The following is a 26,818-nucleotide window of genomic DNA, read 5'->3' as shown; positions in this document are numbered from 1 at the left end:
TCCAAATGCAAGATCACTTAGTGTCCCATGCTAAGCCGCTGTTGTGGGAACCCCAGTAATCTTGCCTTAATCAGTTTTAGTACTTTGTGCAGAGCAAATAACTTCTTAAAATGCAAAGGGGAGGAGGCTTCTCAGAAATGGAAAGGTCTTGTTATCAAAGAGCTCTTGCACCTTCTCCCTTTCAAGTGTGTGTGGCCACGTAGTCCATGTTCAACTGCCCTTGCCTTCAGAGAAACTGATGGCAGGGCAAGGCAGAGACATGTCACAAACCTCAACATAGATGGTTTCCAGAGTCTGTGTGCTTCCCAGGGCATTTTCTACTTGAGCATGCTTTCTCTGTTGGCAGGCATCTCTCACTCCAGTGAAGTCTGGAGGAGAACTGGAGGAAAAACCAAAGCCGAAGGATCGAATCGCATCTTGTCTTTTGGAGAACTGGAACAAAGGAGAAGGCCTGGGATACGAGGGAATTGGCTTGGGCATTGGGCTACGAGGGGCCATCCGGCTGCCATCCTTCAAGGTAAAAGCAAAGATCTGTCTTCATTATGCTAGTATTCCCTTCCAGCCTTAATGTTTACATCTGCCCCTTGTGTGCATTGTCTGTAAAGGATCTCCCTGCTGCCCAGTGTAAATGAGGCATTTGGCTGTGTTTAGGACACAACATTTCAGCATGATTGTAAAATGTGCTTCTGCTTGTGCTGCTTTACACAGTTACTGATTTGCTTAGAAAGTTCTGCAGTTTGGCAGCTGAGTCTCACCTGAAGTTTGGTTAAAGGGGTTCTCTGCCCGTCTGAGTTCACAGAATCAGACCTGCAAGCACAGGGTTGCAAAGCATTTGCATAAACAGTGAAAAGCATCTTAAACAAAGTGTGGGTCAGAGGAGCGTAGCAGCCTTCCCTGGAGTTAGGCTTTTGAATGCACAGAAAGTGCAAGTGAAGGTTTGGGCTGAGGGATTCTGCAGCCTTTATTTAGAATAAAACTTGCTTTGAGCTTCCTTAAGATGCCATAGGCTTAGGTTCTCTTTCTGTTCTGCTGCATCTCAGACAAATGGATTTGTGGAGAGTTTTCTCTGTCATCTTCAAAGTGTGTGGTGATGACATGCACCGTGCTGGTACCCGGAGTGTTCTGATGCAAATTGAGGGGGTAGAATTTCATTCACAGTGAAATTCTGTTTGGAAGCAAATAAAGGGATCAAGAGCTAGAGAAGTGTCCCTTGGTTTCTGGTGTAAGTCACCACTGCAAAGTAAAGCAGTAGCAATTTGCTTAAGAAGTTGATTTCTGCTGTTCCTAAACTTTCAGAAATGCTAATTGTGTCTTTTGTTCAGGTGAAAAGAAAGGAGCCACCTGAAGCTGCCTCAGCAGGAGATCAGAAGAGAATCCGGCCTTCTACTTCTGTGGATGATGAAGATGAAGGTTTGCAAAGCACATTTGTTTAAAACACAAGAGCAGATGCAAACCACATGCAAGCTGAATGCTTTTAAACTTCACAGCAGTGTGCTCACTTACAGTCAGACACAGAGTCAAGGATCTGAGCCAGACCCCTGCTTCTCACAGACCTCTCATCAGCTGGGCACTGTCTCCTCTGGATTCAGTTATCTTAAATGCACTGGTGGGAAATTTAAGCCCTGCATTGTATGAATAACTCATAACCTAGTTTAGTTCTGGTGATGCAGAACTGGTCACCCAGTAGAGGGAGCTCAGGTGAGTTCACGGAGAAAGCACATGAGACAGTTTGCCCTGTGTTTGATTCTAGGAACAAATCAAAGTTATTTGCCAGAAAAATGTGTTTGAAAATATTTTAACTTTTTTTGCAGGTAAGAGACAAAGCTTTTGAATACCATTTGGTTTGCATTAAAAAGTAGATTCAAGTTAATTGTGCCATGAGGTCAATTCAGACTTAACTGGTTTTGAAGCCAAAGTACAGAAACAGGGTTTTGTAAAGCACTGAATACAAAAAGGCAGTAAGTTCGGCTTACTTGTCTGACCTCAGTCATGCCATGTCTCCTCACTGCTCTCTGCCTGTTGCTTGTCAGCTTTGACCACCTGCATTTTGCCGTCCTTGGCATTTCAACACCGTGTACCCAGTCTTGCCCTCATGCTGAGGGTTCACACAGCACATGGGAACATTGCTCCTAGCTTTGATTTCCCAAATAACACAGTTCTGTTATGTATTCGACACTTTTCCTACTTTACAAAGTATCTGATGGCAATTTATCTTGCTTTTGCTCATCAGAGTCGGAGAGGGACAGGGATGCCTCTGACACAACATCTGACCTGTCAAAGAAGGATGCAGAAGCAGTGGGGCTGAGGCGGCGACCAGCAAGGCCACTGGAGCTTGACAGCGAGGGAGAAGAGGGAGATGAGACATCAGAGAAAGAGGAAGAGTCCTCTTCAGAGAAGGAGGAGGAGCAGGAAGAAGAGGGAAGCTTGGTGAAAGCAGCACCTGGCAAGGTGTGTTCATTTGTGATTGCAGTTCTGAATGCTGTCTGTTATTAAAAGGGGGTTGGTAGTTCCAGATGCCAAAGTTACCTTCTTACCCACTAGGGTCTGTGCTGAGAGAACCTGAGTGAGGTGTTACTCACTCTTCAAATTCTCTAATCAGCATCCATGAGAGTCACTGGTAGTTATTACAGTGACAGCCAGGTCTCAGTCAGACACTGTTCATTTTTTGGCAATGCTTTCTTGCAAAGGAGGAAGAGGAGGATGATGAGGAGGATGAAGATGATGATGAGGATGAAGATGATGATGGTGATGATGATGAGGATGAAGATGAGGAGGAGGAGGAGACAGGCATAGACACAAGTGACAAGGAGGAGGAGCAAGACTCTGAGGAGGGTAAGTGGTTCCAGGGGAGGTAGCAGGCATTGCCTTTGGGTCATGTGTGGTTTCCCTTTGCACTTGTGAGCTGATTGTTTTTATTTGTGCACCTTCTTTCACTGAAGGCTGATTTTCCACAAGATAATGTATGCAGGTCCTTTTAGTTGCTGCCTGTGAGGCTTCCATGATCCCTCAGTCTGTGGGTCCCTTAGCAGTAGCTCTCCACACTCAGCCCAACTTGAGAGAGGAGCAGAGACCTTAGAGCCAGCCAAGTTTGTGCTTTATGAACCATATGTGGCTGGGAGGAGAAGGGACCAGACCTCAAACAGGGTAATTTAGCTGATAATAACTTTCTGTCCTCTGCTGTGGGAGATGGTAGGCCCCACATTTTAAAGCTGTGTGTGAAGGCAGCAGAAAAGCTTTTAGTACAAGTCCAGTAAAGATGCAACCCACCAAGAGACGCATGTGAGCAAGGTGCCAGGCAGCTCTGCCTTTGCAGCTGGTGGAGCTGCCTGTTGTATAATGATTGTTGTGAGCATCCAGGTACACAGTTTGTAAGTCTCTGCAAAACTACCTAAACTGGGAGGTGAGTCCTTCAAACCCACACGCTGTTATTGATGCTGCTTCCACGCTGTTACAGTGTGGAAGTGATATTTGCTCCTGTAGTAGACCCTGATTGTTTAATGAAGTCGGAAAGCAGAACTAATGGTGATTTGTTCTTGTTCTAGATGTAGCAAGTCCCTCATCTTCCAAGGCTGAAGTTGAATCATCCGATGAAAGCGAGGACTCCTCCGAATTTGAGTCAAGTTCAGACTCAGATGATGAAGATGAGGATGATGAAGACGAAGAGGAGGAGGAAGAGGAAGAAGAGGTGGCTGAAGATCAAGACAGAGAAGCCATGGTTGCTGAGACGGAGCATGAACCTGCTAGTCATGAGATTCCCGATGATGAGAGGGAGACTATTTTAGAGCTGTATCCCGTGGATGACTACATGGATGCAACAGGCTTGGGACTCGCAGAGCCAGCTTTGGCAGTGAAAGATGAAGGCATGGAAGAAATCAAAGCTGGGGAAGGTGAATGTGGTGAAGTCCCAGAGGCATCTATTGCTGCTGAAACACTGAAACACTTGGTTATGGAAAGAGACCAGGAGACAAAACTTGCTCTGTCTCCCATCTGTAGGCCAGGTATGCCTTTTCATGTAGTTCGGCGTTGTACACATTTCCAAGTACAGTATTCTCACAGCATCAAATATGTATGGGTTTGTATTTCCCTTCTCTTTCTCCAGTCTTAGCTCTAGGCTAGGGGTTATCTCTACAGGGAAGGACATCTGTGCTGAACTTTCCTTCCTAGTAAGGAGCGTTACACAAGTCATCAGCTACTAAAAATACTGTGGTTATTGTATCCAGAATCTTACCCTAAGCCAGTTTAGTTACTGTCCTACAAGAACTGAACAGTTGTCATCATTTGAGGGTGACTGATTGGATGGTGTGGTGGCTGAAGCTCAAGATAGAGAAGCCATGGCTGCTAAAACAGAGCAGGAATCTGTGCTTAATGAGCCACTACTGGCTCTTTTTGTGTTTAATACTGAAGCAGTGTATGACTGAGGAGCTGTATGGGGCAGGTGAGTGGGGTCTCAGTGTTGTATCTGGTTCCTCATACTATTATTTGTGTTTGTTTTTTTTTTTTACTTAGTCCTTTCAAGTGGTGCTCCCTGATTTTCTGGGAGAAGGAAGTTGTCTTCATTCAATACGGAGCTGTAGTTAACCTACAGAAATCAGAACAGGAGTGAGATGTGTAAAGTTTGTCAAATTCTGCAGCTATGGGGAATTAAAAAGCGAGAAAGTGGGGCCGAGAGGGAGAGCACATGGAGTGTGGCCTTCGGTGTGAGCCTTGGCAGGACTCGTGGCTGAGGACTGCTGGGGCAGTACTTTGCTTCTTGGAGAGCTGGAAATCCAGTCCCTGCACAGGCTGTCACTCCTTGGCTGCCCTAAAATCTGAAAGCCCTGAAGAGGCAAAATGTTGAACTGGGCAGGGCAGAATCTTCCTGCACAGATCCTTTCTGGAACACATCAGTGTGCAGAAAGGACATATAGTCAGGGAGACCTGCATTTGGGCACCAGCTCTTGTGGAATGAGCTTTACAGGGATGCTGTGAGAACAAGCTCTAACTACAGCATTCTTCTGGTGCAGCCCAGCCTGATTGTACAGGAGTTACAGGGACTGGACCCTTCTCTGGTTTGTTCAGCACAAACGGGGAACACTTCTCTTCCAACTATCCAGGCACTTTCACCTCCTTTTGCTCTCCCACTTGAAAGTGTTATTTTGAGCTGCCTAACAAGATTCACTGTTGATTCCTTTTGGACCTGGCCCTAAGTGGGTAAATAAACTCCAGACAAATGAGCCTGCTGCAGAGAGAGCAGCATATAAATTGCCTCATTGATACCATCTGAGTGTCTCCTCATTCATTACAAGGGCTTTCCATTCCCTTCATGTGTTGTTCAAGAGTGTTATGCTCCTCCCTTCACTGCTCCCTCCTTGGAGAGCTCAGGGTTCTTCATGGCCTTGCAATTAGTTTTCTTTCCCATATTAGAAAAGCTGATAGCTTGGGGCTCTGACAGCTCTTCTCCAAAGTCCTCACCCCACAATCCACTAAATCTTTTTATGTCTGTACAAAAGGTGGGCAGGGGTTTTGAAAGCAGAAAACCTTCGTTCTGGCCTGTGTTGTAGTTAATCCTCAAATTAATAGTGTGGTTTTTTTATGGTCCATTAGGAATGACTGTGGTAGCGTCTAATTACTCCACACTCTGTGCCTCCAAAAGGTAAAGCAGTGGGAGTTTTTAAAGCCTCCCAGCGGAATTGAGCTTTCTGTAATTGTGGCATCTTAAACATGCCTTTACTGGCAAGTGGTGAGAAACTGAATAGAAACAAAGTTCCTAATTCTCTTTTCCCCCTTTTAGAGGAAGAGTCCGAACCCGCTACCATGCTGGAGCCAGAGGTACAGGAAGGTCCAAAGCCTGACTCTCAAGATGAGGAGGCGGTGCTCTGTCTCTCAGCCCCAGTGGGAGTCTTTGGAGAGCCTCTGCCCAATAAAAGCAGCTTCTTTAGCAAGTCTGAGGACAGCAGCTTAGAAGCTCAGGTTAAAACAAAACTGCCCTCTGCAGCCGAGGAAGACGACCGGCTGCCTCGCACGCCTGGACTGGAGGTGATGGTCCATTCAGAGACTGATGCTCTTTTGCTTCCAGCCCACAAAGTGCCATCCTCCATGCTTCCCTTACCATCCACTCCTGGTAAGGAAGAACCTTTAGTCCCTCCAGAAAAGTTCCCTGAACACTTACTGGTGACCAAAACGTCCATAGAAGAGGAGATTCCAAGGACTCCTGGGCGGGACATTTTGGTCAAGTCTTCACACCCCTTTGCAAAGTCGCAGAGCACGGACACTGTTCCAGCCACACCAGGCAGCGATGCTCCCCTTACAGGAAGCAGTTTGACCCTCAGTTCCCCTCAAGTCCCAGGGAGCCCCTTTTCCTACCCATCCCAATCACCTGGCATCAACAGTGGCATTCCTCGGACTCCTGGGAGAGATTTCAGTTTCACGCCTACTTTCCCAGAGGCTGGTGCTACCATTTCTTGCTTTCTGTCTGGCAAGAAACAGTCAGAGGATGACGTCGATGAGAAACCCTTTAAAGAGCCTCTTGGTGCTTCCCTTACGATCAGCATGAACAGTGTTCCTTCCCCGATCCCCTTCGCCAGCCCCCCACAAGCAGATTTCCACATGGACATAGGTTTGCCACCTGATGAGCCAATACCTGTAGCAGTCCTGCCATGCATGCATGGAGATGGAAGAATGCCCATTGAGGAATGCAAGGCAGAAGTGAAATCTGTTTTGCTCTCGTCAGAAGTACCCCCTGGTGCTTCTGTTCTTCCTCCCCCACCACCTCCTTCTGTCCTTCCCAAAAGGAGGCCAGGCCGACCAAAACGGTCACCACCTTCTGTCCTCTCATTGGATATGTACTCGGGCAAAACCATAGAACCTCCTCCTATGCCAGTGGCCTTGGTGGAAAGTGCTGTGGGCAAAGAGCTGCTGAGTGGACATCCTGATGCTTTCTATGGACTAAAAGACCCTGAAGCCGTCACCCTGGACTTCAGGAATGACGGTTTCCATGAGAAAATTGCAGCTGAGACAGTTGCAGAGAAACTGCCATTTAAGGAACTGGAGAACCAGTGGAATGAAGACTTCAAGGAGGAAGAAGCTCATGCAAAACCTAAACGGCAGTGGCGAAGGCAGAAGAAGTCACCTGAGCACCTCCCAGCGATTCCTTCCCCTGAGTATTCCCCACCCCGGCCTCAGTTCAGGCCACGCTCCGAGTTTGAGGAGATGACCATTTTGTATGATATTTGGAACGGAGGCATAGATGAGGAAGATATCAAATTCATGTGTATCACATATGACCGCTTGTTACAGCAGGACAATGGTATGGACTGGCTCAATGACACCCTGTGGGTATTCCATCCCTATATCCTTTCTCACTGGTGCTCTGCATTACACAGCACATGTAACATGCACTAGAGGGTCTTACAATGCAAAAAACTTAAGTTTGGTGGAAGAGAGCATTTGCTTACTCAAATAGGAATTGCTTGCATCAGCAGGGAATTCTAGACTGCTTTATTCCCTGAAGCTGCAATACAAAAATACTGCAGAAATGGCTGTTCCTGCTGCATTTCAGTCTAAGACTGCAGGGAAAATCTGTATGCCCCTCTTCTGGGGAGGCTTCCTTGCTAGTTTGGGAAGCTTCTGTCTGCATTTAAACCAGACTTTTTCAGCTTGCCTGTGGAATTTCGAGTGTGCACATACAGGGCTTTAACCTGGGGCTAAAACTTGCTGTAAAAATAATCTTGCCATCTGTGCCCAAAACGATGAGCTGTGGTACTAGCAGCTTTAACTCTTTGAGTTTGAAATACTAATAAGAGCACTGGTTTCTCAGCAGCACATCAGGGACAGACACAGCCCTGGGCTAAGTGGGGAATGTACTGGGGCTGCTGCAGCAAGTATGTGGGGCCCTGCTTGGTGTTAATGAGGCAGGATCTGGCCCCATCCGCTCCCTCCCTGCCCATCAGCTGGTAATCAACAGCATAGGCTGTAGCTTTGAATCTTTGGGAGCATTTTTGGGACACAAAAGCTGTCTCAGAACAAGGTTCTGCATGTGTACAGCCACCAGTAGAGATGTCCAGTGCCTAAAAGGCTGTTCCTGTAATCTAGGAACCTAGTAACGTTTGTATACTCTAGGGACTAGTAATGTTTATGATCTAGGAATGCAGTAATGTTTTTAGGAAGGATATACAGGTTTATATGTTAAAGAAGACAAATGCACCACCTTGTGTGTTGCTGGAGATTGTGTGGAGTTAAAATATCTCATCCCTTACCTCCTGCAAGGCACAAGACTTGATCTTAAAGGTCTTTTCCAGACTACCTGACTGTGATTCTATGAAAAGCCCAAACCACTCAGTCAGTGATATGATGCTAGCACTAAAAAACCTCTCAAAAGGGCAACATGAAAGATTAAATTTACAGTTTTCTTTCTACCAATGCAATAGCTTTGAAACAGATTTATGTAATTGTTTAAAGGAAATACTTTTAAAGGATGATGAAAAATGTCATCCCTGGTAATTCTCAGTCTGTGTCTGCCCCAGCTCCAATCTTCTGGTGTTCAGGGTAGGTTACGACTCACAGGGAGTATTTTTTATGTAGAACTCACTTGTGGTAGGGTTCATGGCTGTGTTTTGGGGTTAGCTGACACTGTCCTTCCAGAAGCCAAAGACCTTCTGCCTGCTCAGTGCAGTGGCTCTTTGCCAGGCCAGCTGCAGGTTTCCTTTACTGATCAGGTCAGTGGGGTTTGAAGCATCTGCTCAGGGGCTTACCCTTCCCAACTGGTCTGAAGGAGCTGATGTAGTAAGGCCGGTGAGAGCAGCATCTCTCTGCCTGTCCTTTGGGTTGAGGAGCATCTGGTCTTAGTGGGGGAGATTGCTGCTGTGAGATCAGTGAAGTGTCTTCAGGGCTTGGGGTGGCTGCAGGGAGTTTCTGGAGGTAGAACAAAAGCATGTCACTCAGAACAGAGAAGACGGTACATCCAGATGGCTGGGCAGCTGCTGTCTGTGTACATAACGGGTGCTGTGGGGAAATCCTTTCTCAAACAGGTTTCTCTTGACAGCTTAACCTTTTAGAGTTTAAATTTTCATTATCTCTTTACTTTAGTTTCCCAAATCACACAGCTAAGAAGGAAAGACCGTTCTTGGTTAGCCTGTGGGCATGTAGGCTTCAGTGATGATTGTGACTTTTCAATAGGATTGGGGTTCTTTTGCAACCCTTCCCAAACCTTCCTAGTTTCCCAGGCTCCCGGCGTTAGCTCCATGTACCTGTAGCAAGTTTTGCCTGATGTCCACTGCTGGCTGTGTTTCTCCTTAACTTCTTCCCACCTACTAGCTTTTCTACCCCCAAGAAAAAGAAGCGGGATGATGGGATGCGGGAGCATGTCACGGGCTGTGCGCGGAGTGAAGGCTATTACAAAATTGATAAGAAGGACAAACTCAAATACCTCAACAATAGCCGAGCTTTTGCAGAGGAGCCTCCAGCTGACACACAGGTGAGAACATGTCCTGTGCTGACTGCCAACGTGCAAATGGGATTTGGTTTTATACGGTGTCACTCACAGTGGATGCTTCCTGCCTTTTGGCAAGGAGGGGGGCGAAGCTGTTGCTACGCCTGTGTCAAGTCGGTCATCCAGGAGCTGCTGGGGAGGTGTTAGTGTTTGATGTGGGATGTTTTAGGAGGCCACACATTCTGCAGTAGTGTGTTGTAGCACAAAGGATTGCTCACAGGGAGGCTGCAGGGTGTTGGGTCTGTGGAGCAGCTTTGATCACCCATTTGTCCTCTCAGGGTATGAGCATCCCTGCTCAACCTCATGCTTCTACGCGGGCTGGCTCCGAGAGGCGGTCAGAGCAGCGCAGGCTCCTCTCCTCCTTCACTGGTAGCTGTGACAGTGACCTGCTCAAGTTCAACCAGCTCAAGGTAGGTCACTCATGGATTGCTGCTTTGGGCAGGGTCTGGTTGGGAGCAGGCTGAGGCCAGGGCACAGGACCTCCTGTCAGGTTGTCTCACCTCAGTGATGCCCATCTCAGCATTGGGCACTGCTCTGTGTGACGGAGGATTGACTGGTGTATCTGTATTTGATGTAATACGACTTGATACAACAATACAACCTAATATAATGTGCAACACAAATAATTCACCTAAAGAAATAGGGACAGGGCAGTTACAGGGAAAACATGACAGTACAGTATGCTTACTTATGAGAAGCAGAGATTATGGCTATAAATGAGTATATGATGATTACAGAGCTTGAGCCATCAGGGTTATGCAGAACTGAGACCGATGGCCTCAGAGGATCTGATCTCCCCATAGTGTGGTTGGTGGTAAAAAAACCTCAAGCAGTGCAACTTCGTGGGCCCTCCCATGACATCTGTCCTGCCTTGTCACCACGAGATAGAAGGAAACTAAAATCAGGTTGACGTATCCCAGTGCTCCTTGTGCTGCAGATGCTGGACCTTGGGACAGTCTTTCCCTTTTTGTGCTGTGCCTAACTCGGGGTTTGGGTTTTGGGGTGTTTTCTTCATGCAGTTCCGGAAGAAAAAGCTAAAATTCTGTAAGAGCCACATCCATGACTGGGGCCTTTTTGCTATGGAGCCCATTGCAGCTGATGAGATGGTGATTGAATACGTGGGGCAGAACATCAGGCAGGTAAGCTGGACTGTGGGTGAAACCTGAGCAAAAACCAGCCTTGAGAGAAGTGCTCGAGTATGACACAGGGGTTGGAGTCCCTGCTCTAAGGCGCTAGCTACATCATGTAGGCAGAGGTTGGCATTTGGCTTGGAGGTACAAATGTGGGATTTTCAGCAACCCATAAAAACTAAGCACTCAAATCCTGAGGAGCTAAACCCATCCTTAGCTTCTGTTTTCAGTTAGGTTTGTGTTCTCTTGAGGCATTTGGGGTCGTATATCTGTTGAGTGACACAAGCACAGCGTTGTATAGGTCTCTGTTCATGGATTGCTTCTGCAACGTGTCCTGACCCATGGGGTTTTCTTTAGGTCATTGCTGACATGCGTGAAAAGCGATATGAGGATGAAGGCATCGGGAGCAGTTACATGTTCCGAGTGGATCATGACACCATCATCGATGCCACGAAGTGTGGAAACTTCGCCAGGTTCATTAATCACAGCTGCAATGTAAGTACCAGGGGTTTGCATAGAACTGTGCTCTGCCATCCTGAGAAACCCATTGAGTCCTTGCTGACTTTGACTGGGACTGTGTTCAGAAGTAGCAGGGGGTCACAGGGTTGTGATTAAATGTCAGTGAGCTGCAGCAAATCAAAGCAGAGTTTAAATCAGCGTAAAGAGATTTATGAGACACAAGAAATAAAACATGCAGCAAGACAAAGAGCACTCAGGATCCTCCTGACTGTGCTGGGGGACCCTGATGGACACTGTTCAAACCTCTCTAACAAATACTTCTTTAAACTGAATTTTAGCATTGTTATTCAGAGGGAGCAGTCTCCTTCTAGTGTCCAGACTGGAAAAATGTTTTCTGCACTGGCAGTTAGAGAAGCTGCTTTCTTGTCTGCTCTGTGTTGCAGCCTGCACTCAAAGGCTTGGTGGCCTGAGCAAATGATTAAGCATTAGTTGAGCTGCTCTTAGCCTGTGACAAACTTGGTGGAACATCATCCAGGCTCTTCTGCACCACAGATGACCAGAATATGGCATTTTGGGGGAGGTCTATTTTCTGGCTTCATGCCTTCCTCTCTCAGCTTTCCCTGGGTCTGCACTCTGCAAACATGACTGAGGCTATATAAGGAAAGGACTGCCCTGTTTTATTTTAGCTTGGAATAATTGTGGAGGCTGGGAAGCTACGGCCATCAGGAACCTAAATCATTACCTGTTCTGTCACCCTTGCAGCCAAATTGCTATGCTAAAGTGATCACGGTGGAGTCTCAAAAGAAGATTGTCATCTACTCCAAACAGCACATCAATGTGAATGAGGAAATTACCTATGACTACAAGTTTCCAATTGAGGATGTAAAAATCCCATGTCTCTGTGGCTCTGAGAACTGCAGGGGAACCCTGAACTGAACTCAAGGTTTCTCATCACACTTGCACCTTCGGCCATGTCAGAACTGTGGTAACCAGGTGTGGTTGCACTTTGCCAAATAAAAAAGGAAAAACAAAACAAAAAAAAACAGTAAAAAAAAGGAACAAAAAATTAAAAAGGAAAAAAAAAATAAAAAAAGAGAGGAAAAAAAAGAGAAGAAAAACCCCAAGTTTCGCACTTCTGCCAGGATCATGAATGACAGCAAAAGCGCACACGCTTACGAGGACTGTTCATGTTTCAGGTGCTCTTTCCTTTTCAGATCCTACGCGCACACAAAAAGGTGATAACCATTTTGTGGCATGGTCTATCCAAACACTAGCTTCTCTGTTCAGTCCCTACAGTAATGCTCCAGAATGGAATAATGGTACCTTGTTCTTTTTTTTCAATTGTTGTTCTAAACCTTCATCTTTTCATCAATGCTGCTACCTTTTTCTCATCAGTTCTGTTGGTTGAAAAAGACATTCAACGTTTAAATGTGAAGCAGAGACTGAAAATGCCATATAGGGTTTGTTGGGAGCTTGATTGGCTGAAATTGCACAGATTTCTCAGAGTAAGCTGTAAATAAATGTAAGGTTGATGTTACAGAGCAAGCCAGAGGCTTGAGGGGGTGTGAATGGGGCTGCGTGTGTGTGTGATCAGGTGTGTGTATGTACGGAGATGTGTCTGCAGCCAGACTCCAGGTGAACTGTCCTGCCTTGTCGTTAGGGATGAGCCTGAACAAGTCCCCGTAAGCCAGACACCTGGGAAAGAGCCAGGTCAGCCGCAGACCTCAACGCCTTGGGCTTGTCTCTAATTTTCATATACCGTGCTGGTATATTGGGGGATCAAAACCTCTGCACCTGTACGTGGAAAAAATACTTGGATACCACAATGACTAGTAAGGAGTCGAGTCAGTTGTGTCGCTGTAGCATTGTGGCATGGTGTGTGGCCTTTGGGGATGCCTGGTTCTTGGAGACCGCTTTGTCTTGCATGCAAAAAAGGCTGAAGCTGAGATTAAGTGGACAATTCAGCCCATGTTTGCACTGTAGGGCTCTTAACCTCCTTGGAAGCATATACTATGGCCCACGTTTTTGATAGGATTTCATTCCTTTAGATGGGAAACAGGCTGATGTGTGTCTTGTATTAATTTTCTCTCATTTTTGTCTGCATTTCCCTGCCCTTTCAGCTTGTACGTGGAGTATTTGCTCTGTCCTTGAATATGGGAAATGCCTCCTGTGATAGGAACAAGCTGCACAGCGTTGCTCTCCTCCCTCTGTTACTCAGTAACTTGGCTTGGGGTGGTCCTGTCTCTCCAATAAGACCACAGTAAAAGTGTCCCTGGGAGCAATCCTGTCCTCCCCCATCTACAGCATGAAAATGAATGCTGCTTTAAATTGGGAAGGCATGTTTTGAAACGATGTTTTGATATATTTTGTCCTTGTAGATGTGCTGAGGTGAAGGCTGCAGCTCTTTGAGCAAAGCACCAAAGAAATACTTTTTTGGATGTGATCTGGAAATGTTAAATGACCATTCAGGTATAGACAAGATCATTTTTCAACTTGCATTGAACTTCTCCTGCTTTAAAAGTAGAGATTAGTTGTACCTAAACCCTTTCCAATTGGCTTCTAAGGGGAGGTTGCAATGTCATTATGAAATGGGAAGATGATCTGTGTAATGAAACATCTCCCCAACAGAACAAATTGCACAGCTGTGTTCTTGTAGCCTTTCAAAATCAGGGATAATTGCTCTGTCACCACAGCTTCACAATCAGAGGTTACCACCTTGCAGAAGCGTTTCCTGGGAGGTTTTCCAGCTGTTACATGGAGCTACCAGGCCCACACTGTACTTCTTCAGACAAAAAGCCAGAAAGAATAGGAGCACACAGACTGCTAGGAGCTGCCTTAATACTGCCTGTATTTCTGTCTGAGGTGAGGAGGTGGTTGTTGAGATTGGAGAGCCCATAGTGTCTCATCTCTTGGTTTTGGTTTTTTTGTTGTTTCCCCCCCCAGCCCCAACTTTATAAACCTCTCCAACAGTTGGGTAACAGTGACCCAGAACCTGAAACGATGAGAAGCACAACTAGTTTCTGTCACTGAACATTGGTTGTAACTGCAGCGACGGCAGGAGCATTTGGGAGCTAAACCTGCTGCTCGGTTTTGTTGTATTCTTTGGTTAAGTCAGGTTCATCTTGTGTTGATGCTCCAGCTGGCAGCTCTGCAGCTTGGCCTTTTACTTTCAAAGCTTTGGAAATGCACAGAAGTTTCCTCTTTCTCAGAACTGAAGCCCCTGTGTGTGGCAGTTCTGCCGATGTCCTTGGCCTTCTTCCTTTCTGGTCCCTCAGACCAGTGCATTAACGGTGGTTTTGTGGGGACAAAGACACCCCAAATGGCTCAGCCCCATAGTACCCATTGACAGTGTTGCATTTCCCAGCATATCAGTGTGCTCTGGATGGGATTAGCCCCTGTGGTTTGCCTTAGTCTTTGTTGCGGAGAGGTGGGAAGGAGGCAGGTCACGGTCTTCTGAAACAAGGCCTGCAGGTTGGGGTTCTTCACTGCATTTTTAGGGTGCCAAAGGGATTTGGGTACCTAAATCACTTGGGTACTTCTAAAATTGCCTGTAACCCATCTGGTTTTAGGATCCCAGACAAACAACGTGAGCTTTTGGAAGAGCCGAGCTCCCAGTAGTTTCCCAGTAGGAAGCAGAGCTGTTGGACTTCTGAAAAATCACGTTAGTTTGGTCTCAAAGACAAACCTGAGGCTTTTCTCCCCCATAAATCTTGGCTTGCAGAGTCCTACCTGTGCAGCTCTTGTCTCAGACGCCAAAACTGCCCCATTCCCAAACCACATTATCTTACAGTGAGGATTCTATGTGTGGTTGAGTGATTTCCATGAGCTTTTGCAGTTGCCTATGGCTGCCCTGTCCCGGCACGCTGGTGGGGTCTCATCAGGACAGGGGAGCCCTGCAGCCACGGACGTGGTTTTGGAAGGCAGCCCCATAGAGTTACCTCCCTAATCCCTCCTGGGCCCTTTGGCTTGTACTTAGAAAGGGGTGAGATGAGGGAAAGGCAGTAGGTGTGCGATTCACACCCCAGCCTGGATCAGACGCAGTGTTTGTCTCCCTAGTCAGCACAGGCACCCCATGGAAATAGTGGCAAGGACTAAAAAGAAACCTCACCAGCATGTGCTGCTTTACAGAGAGATTTACTGAAGTTGTTTTGGTTGCTGGAAAGCCTGTCCCCATTTTATTTTCACCTAAATTGAAACCTAAGGCCAAAAAGATACCTTATGCTCCCTGCAGATTTCTGTCTCCCCAGGTGAAATGACCCAAGAGAACAGTGCAAAAGCTTTGGAATGAGAGCTTAAACCTTTAGTTTCCCAGCGTAAAGCTGGCTGGGGTTCAGGGTGCAGATGCCTCCACGGTTGGAGTTCCTAGGAAGTGAGCTCTGTGCTTGCAGGTCCTGCCTGCTGTTGCCCAACACCTTTGTTTATCCATTTGGTTCTCCCCCCCGTTTGCAATTCCAGGTTGGTCCCAAGAAGTGGCCTGTGACTGTTGGGGGGGCCAGCAGGGGAAGGGGCTCACCTTGCAGATATTTATATTGTATAGAGCAGCTTATTTCTACAAGGAAAAACAAAACCATTTTTAAACTCCAACAAACAGTACTTTCAGTTCCGGTTTTTTTGACCTTTTTCAGGGATCATTTCAGTGCATTTCTGTATAAAATAAAAATTTAAGGAAAAAAAGGATTTTGAAGTATCAAAAAGAAAAAAAAGCATCTTCTGTACATAGGCAAAGTCAAGAATCTTCTCTTCAGACACTGTTTCTTGTAGAAACATGTTGAAAATTTTTTTGCTGATTTCTTTGTACTTCAAGAGCATGTAAATAATTTATTAAAAGTGACTATTGTAATTTGGAGTTCTTTTTAAACAGATCCCAGCTCTAAATCATGCCGAGGAGACGGGGAGGAGGAAGGACTTCAGTATAGCAAAGGAGCTGGTGGCATTTACAGCTTGTGTCAAGCTTTGTATAATGTAAATTCTGTATAAATACGGGGTTTTTTTGTCAAATAAATAGATGGAATTCGAAGCATTAAGAAACTGAAGACAAAAAAAATTGCCAAGTCAAGGCTTCTTCTTTGCCCTCCCCTCCGTCTGAAACCTAATGTGCAAAATCTATTTATTTCAAGCGAGGAAATGTGTACAGTCTAATAGACAACCTAAAGCGTATTTAAGCGAGTTTGCAACTGGATTGTTTTCAAGTTAATATTTGTGTTTTGTTTTCCTGAGTTTCCTCCTTAATTGCCACTGTAGTATTTGTCCAAGCGAAACGAAACCCAGCGGAACGGGCACTCTAAACCCAATGGGCAGTTGTAAGAGCGAAGTGGAAAAGAACAACCCCCGCTCCCAATCGTTGCAGTTGTCCGGTTGGTTCAATTCACAGTGTGAAAATAAGGGCCCTCCTTTAAAAGGAGGTAAGTCAAATGGTTTGCAATAAATGGAAATCAAATCCTTTTTGTTCTTTTTAAGTTCCTTTAAAACACAAAAAGAAAAGAAACCCCAACTCTGCTTTGAAGATTTAGGATTTCTGCTTTTTCTTTCGTTAAGCCAGTTTATAAATTTAGGAATGTTTTGTGCATATAGAATCTGTCACCAGTATGTATCTTGTTTTGAAGAAAGTGTTTTTGTTGTGGATGTGTCATGCTGTATATATTTGTTCATATTTTTGTGAATTGAATACTATGTACCATTGTATTATAGTAACTTTTATAAAGGAAACCATAAATATACTGACTTTTCTTACAGAAAAATTATGTTGTGCTTAATGTACAGCCAGGGCTTCTCTTTGCTCTCAGACCCATGCTGCAACCGGGTGAGCAAAAGGAACCAAATCCAGAAAGAGAGCAGTCCAAAGAGCTGAGTATCAGCAAAGTTAACTGAAGGTATCAATTCTGGTGAGCAGGAAATGACAGATTACTTTGAGCAACATTCTACTGCATGAAAGAAATATGTGAGTGATTTAAGTTTATAAACTTAAAATTGTCTTAGTATTAAACATTCTTAAACCCTCAAGAGCTGAAGCCCCTGCCCCTGTGCTGGGTGTCCCTGTCCCATCGGCCCTCAGTGGTGCAGCCCAGGCCTGTGAGGGATCTCTGCTCCTGCAGCCTCTGCCCTGGATTTCTCTGAGTTCACCTTTTCTTAATCCCTGTTTTAACTTTATGGAGGAGAAAGCTCTTAACCTACCAAGCAGGTGTTGGTGTAGCTGGTTTGGGTCAGAGGCCCTTTGGTTTCTTTGGTTTAAATCAGTTTATTCACACCTAAAGTGAATCCTGTTACCTGCGGTTTGCAGGAGGGGGAACCACTGGGGTCTGATGTGGATGAAAGCACAGCCTAGAGCTGCCATGTGACCTCCTCCCTCACTGGGAGGTGCTGCTGTGAACATGGCGGTGGCCAAAGTGGCTTCGCTGAGCTTTAGAAGACACCCAGAGCAGATGCTATGGCTGATGGAGGAGGGAGTGAAAGAGACAGGAGAGAACTTGGGCTGTAGGTGACTTCCCAGCTTGGTTCTTGGTTTCTGTCACTGGCTACTGTGTTGGAAGGGATGCGGATGCAGGACAACCTGTGTGGGGCAGGAGACAGCAGGGCTCAGCCTGGAGGGTGGCTGGATGGAGCTGGTCTAAGGAGCCTTGTCCTGAGCCAAGGGCTTGGCAGGGCCTTTGGCTACTCAAGGTTTGAGCAGCTCCGATACTGGGTAACGGGTACAGGGAGGCTGTGAAGGGAGACGTGCACATTAGGAGACCCTGAAAAGTTCTTCAGCTGTTGTGGGCTGAGGTCTGTGGGGTCCTCAGGGAGCACTTGACCTGCAGCCACATGAACATGGGGTAGAGGCTCCAGCCTGACACGTGTGAGGTATGAGGAACTCAAGCTGTGACAGAAAAGGGTTTAATCATGTGACTGGGGAAGGTCCCCTTTCAAAGGACAGTGACACCAGAGCGATGCGCAGAGGAAGCTTTGCACGTGCAACCAGGATCTGAGCCAAGGAATCCATGCCGATGCCAGCAATTCCTTCTTGGAACACAGGAGAAAACCCAACCCTTCATTAACGCAGGAATTTACAGGTATTAGAGCAAGACTGTTTCCTTGTGAAGGCTGAAATAGGTAAATCAGATAAAGTCTCGTTCCAGAATGTTGTAGCTATCCTAAACCCATGTGTTTAATCTCAGCTAATTCAAGTCTAAAAGCAATTAAAACCTCACAAAATGGGATGCACAGAGGCCAAGACCTCCGAGCTTTCCTCTCCCAGCTTCCCGTGGTCCTAAACCTAACAGAAAACCTTGGCTACACTAAATTTAAACACTCCCAGTTGTTTCTTGTCTCTTCCTCCGTAGCTGCAGGTCTTCAGCTGGGCTGGGGTAGGTGTTGAGTCTTTCTGCACTTCCAACTTGGCAGCAGCTTCCTGGGTTCATGGCACTTGGAACTGGGTATTTACCAAAACAGGGGCTGTTCCCCAGTTCATTTGTGACTCAGCCCATGAGGGCTGAGGCTGTTTTCTGCCCCCTCTTAGATGCGCCTGGTCTCCCCGTTGGGCTCCAGCACAGTCAGGTTTCCTCTTGCATCCTGATCCATTTCAATGGCTTCAAACAGAGACTTGAAGTTCCCGGCACCGAAGCCCTGTGGAGATGACAGCAACATGAGAGACAACGGGGATGGGCAGCAGGTCCTTCATCTCCAAGGTGGCCAGCAAATAGCAGCACCAAGAGCTGCCTGGGTGATGGTATGTGATGGCCCTGAGGTCTTAAAGCCAAGATCCATGTGAAATCCTCACCAACCTGGTGGTTGTGCCGCTGGATGACCTCCAGGAAGACGGTGGGTCTGTCTTGAACCGGTTTGGTGAAGATCTGGAGCAAGTAGCCTTTCTCATCAAAATCCACCAGGATTTTCAGTTCCTGGAGGAAAGAAACAGGAGCAAGGGGATCCCTCTGTGTCACCCTCATCCCTGCAAAACGCTCCATGGAGCTGGCCTAGCCCCAGGCAAACCTTTTCCCTCTCAGGCCAGTTTCACTCACCGCCAGCTTGTCGATGTTCTCCTTCACTTTGATTTTGGCAGTTTTCAGCCTCTCCCGCAGCATCCGGTAGTAGCTGGATGGGACATCCATGAACTGCACACCCCGCTGCTTCAAGTTGGTGATCTGCAAGGCAGGGGAGACCCTGGGGTTGGTCAGGCATGGGGCTGGTTTGTGGCAGAGGTTTGTGTCAAGAGCATTGCCTGGGACAGGCAGTGTCAGGAGGCAGTGACACTTTCCCATGGGTTTGGCCAACCTTGTGTGGGGACCTGTCCTACCATCTCACTTCGGGCACCAGGAACAGGAGGACCCAAGATGCCCTCTCCAGGCAATGCAGAGTTTGCCACTGTGCAAGGATGCTTCATCCCACCCTGACCCACCAGAACCTCTGGAGGCTCTTTGGTCTGGAGAGGAGCCCAAAACCAAGCGCTCAGCAGCAGCGGGGCTGAATCCTAAGCAGCATCTGCCCCAGGCAGAGGTGGGTGATGTGCTGTGGTGGCTCAGCCCAGCAGCCCTGTGACAAGGTCTGTGTCCAGCAGGACAGGACAGGGGCTGCACTCACTGCTGAGATGATGTCGGAGGTGTTCAGCGCGATGTGCTGCACTCCAGCCCCTCCGTAATAGTCAATGTATTCCTACAGGGAGAAAATACCACCATGTTAGTGACAGCACAGCTACAGCATGCAGAAGACTGAGTGTGGGCTGAAGTCATGACAGCAAAATCAGCTCAGGACACCATGAAATGAAGACACTGTTGGTGAGATCAGTCACCAGTGTCCACTCACCTGAATCTGGGATTTCTTCTTGCCAAATGCTGGCTCATTGATGGGCATCTTAATGGTCTCTTCGTAGTTGGTGACCACGATGGAGCGCAGGGCGCTGAACTCCGTGTGCAGCTGCTTGTCATCCACTGACCAGAAGCGGTGGAAGAGCAGGTTCTTCTGGTACCTGCCCAGGCCACAAAGGGCACCATCAAGTCCTTCGCTCCATCCTCTCACTAATTGAGCTCTGGCTTAACTAGCCTCAGCCCCTGCTATCAGAAACATGAGCCCAGCAGAGTGGTGCTGCTGCCTCACCCCACTCTTACCAGTCTGCCACTGGGACCATCTGGAGGTCGGGCTGGTTGCCCACAACGTGGTCAATGAAGTTGAGCTTGCCGCTTGGTCTGCAGGGGGAAGCCAGGGGTGACCCTCAGCTGGGCTGGGTGGCACACCACAGCACAGTGGGGTCCCATCCAGCTCCTTGGTGGCACATCCCATGGGCACACAGTGACAAAGAGCCAGGCAGAACCTTCTGGGAAGCACTCACAGCTTTGGCAGCAGGGGGTCCCTGAAGAGGGGCGGGTGGTACCCGGGCAGGAAGAGGCCTTTGTAGTTGAGCTTTTCTATCAGGGTGTGGGTGGTGTCCCCGTACTGCGAGAGAGGGGAAAGCGGTTCTGTTGTGGCTGCCTGGGGACCTCCCGGGTCCAGGCTGCTCCCCAGACCCTGCTCTGGCGGGGGCTCAGCTCCACAGCTCCCTGCTCTCACCGTCTGGATCACCGCGAACTTCACCTTCCCGAATTTGTCCTCCTCCACCCAGGGCTCCTTCAGCACCGCGGCACCGCGCTCCTTGGCTTTCTGTGCAGGAGGAGACGGCTCTAACGGGCTGACAGGCTCCTTGTGCTGCAGCTCGAATGGGCTGGGGGGGGGGCACGTCCCCAGGCCCTTCCCCACCTCTCCTCACTGTTTCAGGGTGTGGGATGGAGCCGTGGGGCTGCCTTACCTGCACAATGAAGTCGCAGTCCTCCACCTCGAAGGCGATGTCCTTCACCCCATCACCGTGCTTCACCAGGTGCTCCCCCATCTCTGCCCGGAGCAAGAGCAGCCACAGCCATGAGCAGAGCTGCTTTGCCCCACCACGGCCATTCCCCCCCCACAGGACACCTACCCTCATTGCCTGGGTTGAGAGCAGATGAGAGAACAAACACGATCTGGCAAGGAAGAGAGAGGTGAGCGATGGAGGCTTTGCAGCGTGGCTGCAGCCCCAGCCTTGGGCAGAGGCACCTAAGGTGCAGGATTTAATGGTGCAGATGGGTTTTGGCAGCACCCACGTGCCCAACAGCAGCTCACCTCCCCTCACTTCCACCCTGGCAGTGGCATCAGCCCCTTACCTTGTCCTGCTTGATGACGTGTGACACCACCTCCCTGCTGCCTGTCTCCAGCCCCCGGTACGCCAGCTCCTCGAACCCCAGCTTGTTGCAGTAATAGGATGCAGCCTGCGGGCAGGTGAGAGCCCCCCCCGGGTGAAGCCACATCAGTGCTGGTGATCCCCCCCAAACCAGAGCATCACCAACAGCCCACAGGGAACAGCCGCTATGGTGTGTGCATGGCCATTGGCAGGTGAGGAGCTGTCACCACATCAAAATGTTCCTGCCTGTGTCCTGTTCACCTATGAGGTTGGGTGAAAAGCAGCTCAGGTTTGAAGCAGAAGGGTTTTAAACTCAATGATGGCTTTTGGCAGCGAGTGACAGAGCTGCTGCCACGAGGTCTCACTGCTCTGCAGCCCGGTGGCCATGGTCCTGTGCACGTCCCAGTATGTTTCCCTGCGCACACCCCCGGCAGTGCCCCTTGCCTTGCGCAAGGGGGCTCAAGGCCGCTGCCCGAGGCCGTGCCGGTGGGACAGGGACAGCTTTGGGATGCAACGCCCCCCCCAGCAGCCAATAACCAGTGTCTGCCCCATGCCCAGCCGCAGGCAGCCTCTCACCTGCTTGGCGTTGCCGACCCAGAAGGTGATGGAGTGGAAATGGATGAAGCGGCCTCGCAGGGGCTAAAGGGAAAGGGAAAACAGGGCTGAGAGATGTCACCACGGCCCTTCCCACAGCGCTGCTGATCTGTGAGCCAGGGAGAAGCAGTGGCTGTGACTGCAAATGCATCTCCTGTGAATACACCTGAATCATAGAGCCCCAGCCTGGTTTGTGTTGAAGGGACCTTAAAGCTCATCCAGCTCCAGCCCCTGCCACGGGCAGGAACACCTTCCACTGGAGCAGCTTGCTCCAAGCCCCTGTGTCCAGCCTGGCCTTGAGCACTGCCAGGGTTGGGGCAGCCACAGCTTCTCTGGGCACCCTGTGCCTCAGCACCCTCACAGCAAACCGGTGAATCCCCATCTCCTGCCCTGAACCTGCAGCTCCCAAAGTGCTTCACAACTGCAGGACACTGCTCTGCGGGTGGGTGCTGCAAAGCCCCAGCTCTGGCTCCGCAGCCACCCTGGTGCTCCCCATGAGCTGCTCCCCATGGACATGAAATGGCTCTTACCTTTTCTCCCTTGTCTGTGTAAGATGTCTGAAAGAGAAGCAGAAAGAAAGGTGTTAGCGGCTCAGGAGGGTACCTCAGCCCCCATGGAGCTCGGATTCAAAGGTCAGTGTGCGAGGCACAGCTCTTCTACATGAACAGCCACTAAACCATCCGAATTCAAGCAGGATTAACCCCAGTAAAGCTCCTGGATGTCCCATGCCATTAAACCCCAAATGTTTAAGGATTCCCATCTGCTGCCTCTCACCATTTTTGTGCCCTGGTGATGTGACAGCGGCAGAGAGAGTGCGAGTACAGGAGGACATTTAATATAGTGGTGGGACGGGGAAGCTCCTCCTCGGCTCCACCTTCTCCCACCCCCAACCGAAGCCTTTGTGACCAGGGGGTGTGTGTTTGGTTTGGGCTGGGATCCACCGGTGTCATCTCATGGGTGGCTTCCAGGTGTCATGGGGTCCTCTGCAGCGCTGGCTGTGGCGCAGCAGGGTGGAATGCGGATGGTGAGCATGCGTGGACATGGACATTTCCAACTGGGACCTTTAAGCTCATCCGGTCCAATCATTCCCCAGCACTGCCAAGGCCACCACTAACCCGTGGCACTGAGGCCTCGTCTCCACTGTGTGTGAGCACTTGCAGGGATGGTGACTGCAGCCCTGCCCTGGGCAGCCTGTTCCAATGCCTGAGCACCTCTGGGGAAGGAATTGTTCCTCAGCTCCATCTAAACCTGCCCTGGTGCCCCTTGAGGCCGTTTCCTCTTGTCCCATCCCTTGTTCCTTGGGAGCAGAGCCCAGCCCCTCCTGGCTCCATCCTCCTGTCAGGCAGTTGGAGGCAGCCATCAGGTCCCCCCTGAGCCTTCTGTTCTCCAGATTGACCCCCCCCAGGTCCCTCAGCCGTTCCCGATCACACTTGGGCTCCAGGCCCTGCACCAGCTCTGCTGCCCTTCTCTGACCTGGCTCCAGCCCCTCAATGCCTCTCTTGCAGTGAGGGGCCCAGAGCTGAACACAGGATTCGAGGTGCGGCCTCACTGGTCCTCAGTGCAGGGGCACAATCCCTGCCCTGGCCCTGCTGCTGCACTGGTGCTGGTGCAGACCCGGATGCTGGTGGCTTCCTGGGAACAAGCTGCTCCTGCTCAGCTCCATCACTCAGCACCCCCAGCTCCTTTCCCATGAGCACTTTCCAGCCGCTCTTCCCAACACCTGGAGCGCTCCATGGGGTTCTTGTGGCCCAAGCGCAGGTCCCGGCACTTCCCCGTTGAACCTCACCCCAGCGGCCACAGCCCATTGCTGCCCCGTGACCCTGCGCCGGCCGAACCGCCGCGCCACCACGTGCCGCTGCCAACGCTGCGTCACTGCCAACGTCACGTCACGCCACACCCCCGATGCTCTGACCACGCCCCCGTGTGGGCAGAGCCTGCACAGCCCCGCCCCTCCGGCTGTGACGCGGATTCTCCGCTGCCGGAGCCCGTCGCGGCCATGGAGCCCCCCGATGGGAGCCGCCCGGTCACCATCAGCGATGTGCAGGAGCTGGTGCGGCGCAAGGACGAGCTGGAGGCGCAGATCAAGGCCTGCTACGAGCTGCTGGAGAGCGTCAGTGCCGCGGGGCGCGGGCGGGGCGGGGCGGGGTGGGTTGCGGGGCCGGGCTGCAGCACCCGCCTGCAGCACCGGCCCGCGGCCCCACGGGATCTTCTTCCCTCGCAGCAAAAGGGCGTGGGGATGAACGAGCCGCTGGTGGACGCCGAGGGGTTCCCCCGCGACGACATCGACCTGTACCAAGTGCGCACCGCCCGGCACAACATCGTCTGTGAGTGACCGAGGGAGGGAGCGGCTGGGCCGCTCCGGGCTGGGGAGAGAGGGGCTGAGAGCTGGGGTGGTTCTGCAGCGGGAGAGAAGGCTTCGTAACGGGAGACCTCAGAGCAGCTCCGGTGCCTAAAGGGGCTGCAGGGAACCTGGAGAGGGGCTTGGGACAAGGGCCTGTAGGGACAGGCCAAGGGGAATGGCTTGAACCTACCCAAGGGTAGACTGAGCTGAGCTCTTAGGCAGAAGCTCTTCCCTGTGAGGGTGCTGAGGCGCTGGCACAGGGTGCCCAGAGAAGCTGTGGCTGCCCCATCCCTGGCAGTGCTCAAGGCCAGGTTGGACACAGGGGCTTGGAGCAAGCTGCTCCAATGGAAGGGGTCCCTGCCTGTGGCAAGGGTTGGAACTGGGTGAGCTTTAAGTTTGCTTCAACCCAGACCAGGCTGGGGTCTGTGATTTGTGAAGTTCAGTGAAGCGCTTTTGTGGTGGTTGTAGAATCAGCTTGGGGTAAAGAGTAGCTGGGGTGGCTTGGGGGAGTTTTCTGTGTCTTAACTTCTGCCAACAGACAAACATCTGCTGGGCTGTGTGAGCAGGGCTGGCACCAGCACCCTCCGGCAGCACCAGCAGAGGTTATTGGTAGCCCCAGCTGAGGCCCGGGGTGCCCATCCCGCCGTCTGCACAGAACCCGCCCTGAGAAAGAGCCCCGGGTTGTAACTGGCTGTGCTCCTCGTGTGCCCGCTGTGAGCGCAGGTCTGCAGAACGACCACAAGGCCCTCATGAAGCAGGTGGAGGAGGCTCTGCACCAGCTGCACGCCCGCGAGAAGGAGAAACACGCCCGGGACGAGGCGGAGGCGAGGGCCGAGGCGCTGAGCCAGAGCCAGAGCCTGCCCCAGCCCTTTGCCAGGGTGAACGCTGTGAGCCCGGGGTCTCCTGCCGGCATAGCGGTGAGCCTGGGGCTCTGCCAGCCCCTGGGGAGCCCGTCTGGGCACGGAGGGGAAGCACAGCACACGGCGTCCTCTGCCTCCTGTCATAGGTGGGGATAAGCTGGGGGCTTGCTGAGGGGATCAGTGCTCTCTTCCCAGCTGTATCCTTGTACCACAGAGCTCATTCCAGGCCTCCCTGACCATTCCAGGCTTGGTATTTCTGGAGAGGGACTGTTCATTAGGGACTGCAGTGACAGGACAAGGGGGAATGGGTTAAAACTGAAACAGGGCAAGTTTAGATTGGATATAAGGAGGAAATTCTTCACTGTGAGGTTGGTGAGGCACTGGAATGGGTTGCCCAGGGAGGTTGTGAATTCTCCATCCCTGGCAGTGTTCAAGGCCAGGTTGGACAGAGCCTTGGGTGCCATGGTTTAGCATGAGGTGTCCCTGCCCATGGCAGGGGGTTGGAACTTGATGATCTTAAGGTCCTTTCCAACCCAAACTGTTCTATGATTCTGTGATAAAACAAGACAGAGGAATGAGTACTTGCTGCTCTCCAAGGACATGGAAAGTTGCCTGAATGGGGAGAAGAGTAGCGTCATAGCCCATCTGTCTGCATGTGGCTGGGTGAAGGGGATGCTCCTGTCTTTGGAGAAGGCGGGTGCTCATCTCTCTTCTGCCTCTGTGCAGGGACTCCAGGTGGATGATGAGATTGTGGAGTTTGGCTCCGTCAACGTGAACAACTTCCAGAACCTGCAGAACATCGCCACAGTGGTGCAGCACAGCGAAGGGGTGAGCTCCTTTCTGCTCTGCCTGCTCTCTCTTGCCTATCTCCCTTAGCCACAGCTATTTCTATTCACTTAGATCTCCAGCATCATCGGTTTCATGTCTGAAACAGCATCAAGTTCAGTGTGTGCTGGTTTAGCCTTGTTCTCACAGCACTGAGCAAATCCCTGCTGCTTAGAAGAGAGCTAAGAGATGTGTGTATGCTGCAAGCATCATACTGCCTGCTGTCCCCTGGGGGCTCCCTGCAGCAGCAGGCCTTGTTGCTCTGCCACCCTCGTGGGCTCACCAAAGATGCTGCCACAGCCATCAAGTGCTTTAAAGTGGAAGTGAGAGATCTGGAGATGTCTGTACACAAAATGCTCTCTTCTTTCAGATCGAGCTGCAGGAATGGGAATGGGTGTTGCTAAAGAGCATCTTCCGGGGGCCTAAATCCTTTTGGTGCTTTGGCAGTAGAAGGAAGAAGAGCATTGCCTTGGTGCTGGGGAGTTGTTCTTTATCTTGGTGTCTTCTGTGTTTCAGAGGCCCCTGAGCGTGACTGTGATCCGTGGTGGCAGAAAGGTGCACGTGGGGCTGATCCCCAAGCGCTGGGCTGGGAAGGGCCTCCTGGGGTAAGCTGCTCTTTCACTTAGAACAAATGAAGCCTCCCCCAGCTGTGGTGGCTCCGGTTCATCCCATGTCAGATCTTCTGTGCCTGTTTGAGAGCTGAGCTTTCAGTGTTTCCTTCTGCCCTCTTCTTTTTCAGCTGCAATATCATTCCCCTGCAGAGATAACCATCGCCTGGAAAACAATAAAGCCGAAGCTTGTGCCTGCTTTCTGGACCCTGATCTGGCTTGAGAACCCTGTGGGTTTGGTGACAGAACTGATTTGGAGGCTGTGGGCTCTGGGTGCCAGGCTCCAGAGTGGAGAGGTTCTGATGGAGCAGGGCCTGCTGCAATTCAGGATGGCTCTGGCTCATCAGGAATCACCTGCAGCGCTGCAGGACTTGACTTC

The 26,818-nt window shown here is 50.1% G+C and overlaps 3 protein-coding genes and 1 long non-coding RNA gene across 4 annotated transcripts in view; 3 read left to right on the top strand and 1 right to left on the bottom strand.

The window, feature by feature from the left end:
- The window catches only part of SETD1B (SET domain containing 1B, histone lysine methyltransferase), a 48,266-nt gene extending 35,666 nt beyond the window's left edge, over positions 1–12,600 (top strand). Inside the window, exons 8-18 of the mRNA XM_061344599.1 lie at positions 347–517; positions 1,323–1,410; positions 2,231–2,448; positions 2,688–2,832; positions 3,543–3,998; positions 5,771–7,327; positions 9,285–9,451; positions 9,745–9,876; positions 10,486–10,605; positions 10,954–11,091; positions 11,818–12,600. Of these exons, the coding sequence (XP_061200583.1) occupies positions 347–517; positions 1,323–1,410; positions 2,231–2,448; positions 2,688–2,832; positions 3,543–3,998; positions 5,771–7,327; positions 9,285–9,451; positions 9,745–9,876; positions 10,486–10,605; positions 10,954–11,091; positions 11,818–11,991 (3,366 nt within the window). The 3' untranslated portion in view covers positions 11,992–12,600. The remainder of the gene's footprint in view (positions 1–346; positions 518–1,322; positions 1,411–2,230; positions 2,449–2,687; positions 2,833–3,542; positions 3,999–5,770; positions 7,328–9,284; positions 9,452–9,744; positions 9,877–10,485; positions 10,606–10,953; positions 11,092–11,817) is intronic.
- Positions 12,601–13,464: 864 nt separating this feature from the next.
- On the top strand, positions 13,465–16,772 carry LOC133207564 (uncharacterized). Its single transcript, XR_009724076.1, has 2 exons — positions 13,465–13,524; positions 13,684–16,772. It is a non-coding gene; the product is annotated as an uncharacterized LOC133207564 (long non-coding RNA).
- Positions 16,773–17,909: 1,137 nt separating this feature from the next.
- On the bottom strand, positions 17,910–21,917 carry HPD (4-hydroxyphenylpyruvate dioxygenase). Its single transcript, XM_061344587.1, has 12 exons — positions 21,788–21,917; positions 21,195–21,299; positions 20,972–21,014; positions 20,807–20,889; positions 20,572–20,661; positions 20,354–20,457; positions 20,133–20,210; positions 19,831–19,993; positions 19,609–19,680; positions 19,050–19,172; positions 18,813–18,929; positions 17,910–18,654 (listed from the first exon to the last, which is right to left on the bottom strand). The coding sequence occupies exons 4-12, from the start codon at positions 20,885–20,887 to the stop codon at positions 18,544–18,546; spliced, it is 939 nt and encodes a 312-aa protein (XP_061200571.1). The 5' UTR covers positions 20,888–20,889; positions 20,972–21,014; positions 21,195–21,299; positions 21,788–21,917; the 3' UTR covers positions 17,910–18,543.
- A 1,620-nt stretch (positions 21,918–23,537) lies between these two features.
- On the top strand, positions 23,538–26,638 carry PSMD9 (proteasome 26S subunit, non-ATPase 9). The gene is made up of 6 exons (XM_061344503.1): positions 23,538–23,915; positions 24,027–24,129; positions 24,870–25,063; positions 25,733–25,834; positions 26,348–26,436; positions 26,571–26,638. The coding sequence occupies exons 1-6, from the start codon at positions 23,538–23,540 to the stop codon at positions 26,596–26,598; spliced, it is 894 nt and encodes a 297-aa protein (XP_061200487.1). The 3' UTR covers positions 26,599–26,638.
- Positions 26,639–26,818: the final 180 nt, after the last annotated feature.

This window comes from Neopsephotus bourkii, unplaced genomic scaffold, assembly GCF_033783945.1.
Source record: "Neopsephotus bourkii isolate Nb327-2 ecotype Australia unplaced genomic scaffold, CSIRO-AGI_Nbou_v1 NB_230, whole genome shotgun sequence".
Taxonomy (NCBI): Eukaryota; Metazoa; Chordata; class Aves; order Psittaciformes; family Psittacidae; genus Neopsephotus; species Neopsephotus bourkii.
Note: the sequence above shows the minus strand (reverse complement) of the source record. Positions and strands in the feature narration are given on the sequence as shown.